We start from the raw sequence: 4,323 nt of genomic DNA on the forward strand, positions 1-4,323 counted from the left end.
GCATATGCATTTGAAATACATAAAATCACAAGTGTTTTGTGAATAAATGCATTATGTATTCAATAACTGATAAATATATACACACACACAACCGGTCAAAAGTTTGGGATCAGAACGATTTTTAATGTCTCTTCTGCTCATCAAGGCTGCATTTATTTGATCAGAAATACAGGAAAAAAAACGTAATATTGTGAAATATTATTATTATTTAAAACAGCTGTTTTCTATGTGAATATGTGTTAAACTGTAATTTATTTCTGTGATGCGCAGCTGAATTTTCAGCATCATTACTCCAGTCTTCAGTGTCACATGATCTTCAGAAATCATTCTAATATTTGCTGCTCAAGAAACATTTCTGATTATTATCCATGTTGAAATAATATTTTTGTGGAAATCGTGAGACGTTGTATTTTTCAGGATTCACAGATGAATAGAAATGTCTTCAATTTAATGCATCCTTGCTAAACTGTCTTTCTTCTTTGATTGAACTGACAGTAGTGTATGTCTACAGTCTCAGATTCAGATGAGCGTCATGTTTTCTCTGTGTTCGTGTGTTTCAGGGCTCAAAGTCTCCGTCGACTCTCAATCCTCCCTCAGCCGCGTCCGAGCGTACGGTGGCCTGGGTGTCCAACATGCCGCATCTGTCTGCAGACATCGAGAGTCTGCGTGTGGATCGCGAGGACTTAAAACTGAAGGAGCACTCTAAGAGCATGGATGAGTCCCGTCTGGACCGGGTCAGTACTGACACTACTGTAACGTGGGTTAAACAAACACCACACCATAATAAACACATTGATGTTTAATGAAGTGACTGTAAAGTTATTATATAAAAAAATATATGTATAATCATTAAAAGTCCAGCTCATATTTCACTTCAAAATCAACTGAAAATATTACATGTAATCTTTTTTTTTATATTATTACACACATTAAATTTTTATAAATTGAAAAAAAATCCTTTATGCAAAAATATTTAACATTTTATTTTGCATCAAGAAAATATGTGTTGTTTTTTGCATTGTGAAATTATTTTCTTGATAATTAAACACTAAAATTAAAACTAAAATAAAAAATTTTAAAACAGGCAGCAAAATATATACTTTTTTTTTTTTTTCATTTTAAGTGTTTTATATTGTCAGTAAGAACGTCGTAGTGCATTAAAAATCATAATGGCTTATTTTTCATTTATAAAAATAAATGATACATATAAAAATTAATTAGTATTTTTATGCAAAGTACTTAAAATTATAGTTTGCATAAAAATGAAGACATTTTGCATTGTGACATTTTCTTGATAATTAACAGCTTCGTAATGCAAATAATCTATCAGAATTATTCAACGTCACAGCAAGGTTATTATAGTTTAGAATTTTTAAATGAGTTTTATTTTAATTTCGTTTTCAAATTTGCTATAAAATTCAGTTTAGTTTTTATTAACTTCATTAATATTGTTGTTAGTTTTGGTTTAGTTTTTATTTTATTTTGTGAACACATTATTTTACATTTTTTTAGTTTTATATTGTTTAGTTTCAGTTTTCAAGTTTAGCAGAATTAACAGATCACTTCCAGAGCGCAGGCCAAAGAAAGACTTGACCGCGGGGTCACACTAGACTTTTCGTTCCATTGACTTCCATTCATACGCATGCGAATTTTAGCAGTGTTTTTAGGCATAATTTATATTTTAGGCATAATTTAGCCTTAGTGAGGCAAACGTCTAGCGACACGAAATTAATGCATGCTGAGATTGATTAAATGGAAGTATACAAATATACGGCAAAATGAAGCAGTCAAGCCTTTTTACAAAATAAATCTACACAAGTTGTGCTTGCTCACTTTTCCGTGAACAAATGCGCATAAATCATAACTGGGACTAATGAAATTCAATAATAGTGGCAATCGCATTTAACAGTAAAGGCTCATATTTGAATATGTTCTTTTCATTTATGAAGAATTATAAGCGTGTGTATGATGTGATTTAGCCAATGCATATTTGTCCGAAAGCCTGGCAGAGTGATCACAAGATGCTAGGCTGAAGTTTTGTATTGTTTACAGAAAGGATGCGCGTTCTTTTTTCTCTGTTAGCCTAATTATCACGTTGCGCTGCGTGTCTGTTTTTCTTCAAAGCGCCAACTTAGAATGCCTGTGTTAGATGAGAAAATAAATAGTAATAAAATAATAATAAATAGATAATAAAAACTCCCCGTCAGATAACCCCATGTGCGTGATGCGCCATTACAGGTAGCTATTTCCCTAAACCGCCACACAGCTCGTATTTTTTTCCTCCAAGGGGTGAGAACGTAACGATTACGAAAACGATTATTTGTTTTTGACGATTTATTTCAGCTAGTTTTTCAATATCTGTTGTTAGTTTAGTTTCATTTTAGTTTTTCGATTATTTAGTCATTTTAATTTTATTTCAGTTTACGTAATTGTTTTTTCATCAGTCGTTTTAGTTTTCGTTTACGAAAATAACCTTGCATCACAGTAATAAGAGGGGATGAAGACCACAACTCCCATGATTCCACACTCAGTCACGTCGTCATCAAACCTCACCAAAAGAGAGAGCCTTTGTCTATTTGTTTGTTTTGAACGCGCCCTCTAGCGGCGAAAATGACATATTGTGGCTTTAAATAAAATGTTTTGAATAATTAACATATTTTAAAATAAATGCATTTCTTTATGAAAAATATTTTAAATTATATTTTGCATAAAGAAAGCCAAAATCATAATGGCTTTATTTAGTTACATTTCTGAACATGTTGTTGGCAGCATTTACCCTCGTGCTCATTTTCTACTCTTTCTGTGCAGGTGCGCGAGTACGAGGAGGAGATCCACTCTCTTAAGGAGCGTCTGATGATGTCCCACCGTAAGCTGGAGGAGTACGAGCGCCGGCTGCATTCGCAGGAGCAGCAGACCAGTAAGATCCTGCTGCAGTACCAGAGCCGGCTGGATGACAGCGAGAGACGACTGCGCCACCAGCAGGTGGAGAAAGACTCGCAGATCAAGGGCATCATCAACAGGTCAGACGCGTGCCGCGCGCTCGTGACTTTGTCCCTGCGATTACCAGAGCATCCTGGGAATGTGTGTGTGTGTGTGTGTGTTGCAGGTTGATGGTGGTAGAGGATGAGCTGAGGGGAAGTGGAATGCCTGACCTCAAAACCAGAATATTCACAGAACAGGTTTGTCACGCACACCGGGAAACCACAGGGATTAAAGTTACGTCAGTTCATAAAGACAGTCACTTGCTTCATTCCTGAATGAATCAGCTGTTCGAACTAATCAATTGAATGAATGATTCAGTGATAAAATCAGTGACTTGCTGCCACCTGCTGGCGGATTTAGTTTCATTTTTAGCGTATAATTTCAGTTATTTAAATCATATTTCTGTATTCAAAATTTTATATTTAAAACATTAATCTCCACATGAATTTATTAATCTAACTGCACTCATGCCACCTCTGAGACTCATTAAACGTCTGAAAATACACCTACAAGACACTTTTGTGTTCTTCTGTGCCACCTCTGTAGTACAAATTAATTTATTAATGCTAATTTCATATGATTGGTAACTTATTTGTCTTATTCTACTTATTATTATATTGCAGGGGTTAAAGCAAAAAAAATGAATTTTTCTTCAACCAAACCCCATTCCTCAGCCGTACCTGTCACACATCCAGTTTAATGTGTTAGTGTATTTTCAGACGTTTAATGAGGCTCAGAGGACGCATGAGTGCAATTAAATTCATAAATTAATGTGGAGATTAATGTTTTAAATATACAATTTTGAATATAGAAATATGATTTAAATAACTGAAATTATATGCTAAAAATTAAACTAAATCCACCAGCAGGTGGCAGCAAGTCAATAACTGCCAGTAGGTGGCGGCAACTAATTGAGTTTATCACTGAATCATTTATTCAATTGATTCGTTCGAACGACTAATTCATTCAGGAATGAAGCAAGTGACTGGCTTTATGAATGTAGCGACGGAACTTTAATCCCTGAAACCATCTGTAACCTTCATGCCACTCCAGCAGAGTGAGCTGGTGCGTGACGTCATCACATCTGTCGTGTGTGTGTGATAGTGAGGAGAGGAAGTGAGCGGAGCTGTGCGGTGTGAACCATGTGACCCATCACTAAACATTTCTGTGTAGACGACCTCACTGATCATAAAGAAAGAGATTCTGTGCAGTCACGTAAAGACACAGTTGCTGTATTTCGTTAACAGTAACGTGACATTATTCTGGAGATTATTCTAGAGTCTTGTCTGCTGTGCATCACAGGTGTGTGTGTGTGTGTGTGTGTGTGTGTGTGTGTGTGTG

At 35.4% G+C, this 4,323-nt stretch overlaps 1 protein-coding gene across 1 annotated transcript in view; it reads left to right on the top strand.

The window, feature by feature from the left end:
- LOC107691353 (ras/Rap GTPase-activating protein SynGAP-like) overlaps positions 1-4,323 on the top strand; it is a 9,805-nt gene that overhangs the window by 2,377 nt on the left and 3,105 nt on the right. Inside the window, exons 2-4 of the mRNA XM_016489921.1 lie at positions 561-734; positions 2,809-3,020; positions 3,107-3,179. Of these exons, the coding sequence (XP_016345407.1) occupies positions 561-734; positions 2,809-3,020; positions 3,107-3,179 (459 nt within the window). The remainder of the gene's footprint in view (positions 1-560; positions 735-2,808; positions 3,021-3,106; positions 3,180-4,323) is intronic.

The sequence above is a fragment of the Sinocyclocheilus anshuiensis genome, unplaced genomic scaffold, assembly GCF_001515605.1.
Source record: "Sinocyclocheilus anshuiensis isolate Anshui unplaced genomic scaffold, SAMN03320099.WGS_v1.1 scaffold938, whole genome shotgun sequence".
Taxonomy (NCBI): Eukaryota; Metazoa; Chordata; class Actinopteri; order Cypriniformes; family Cyprinidae; genus Sinocyclocheilus; species Sinocyclocheilus anshuiensis.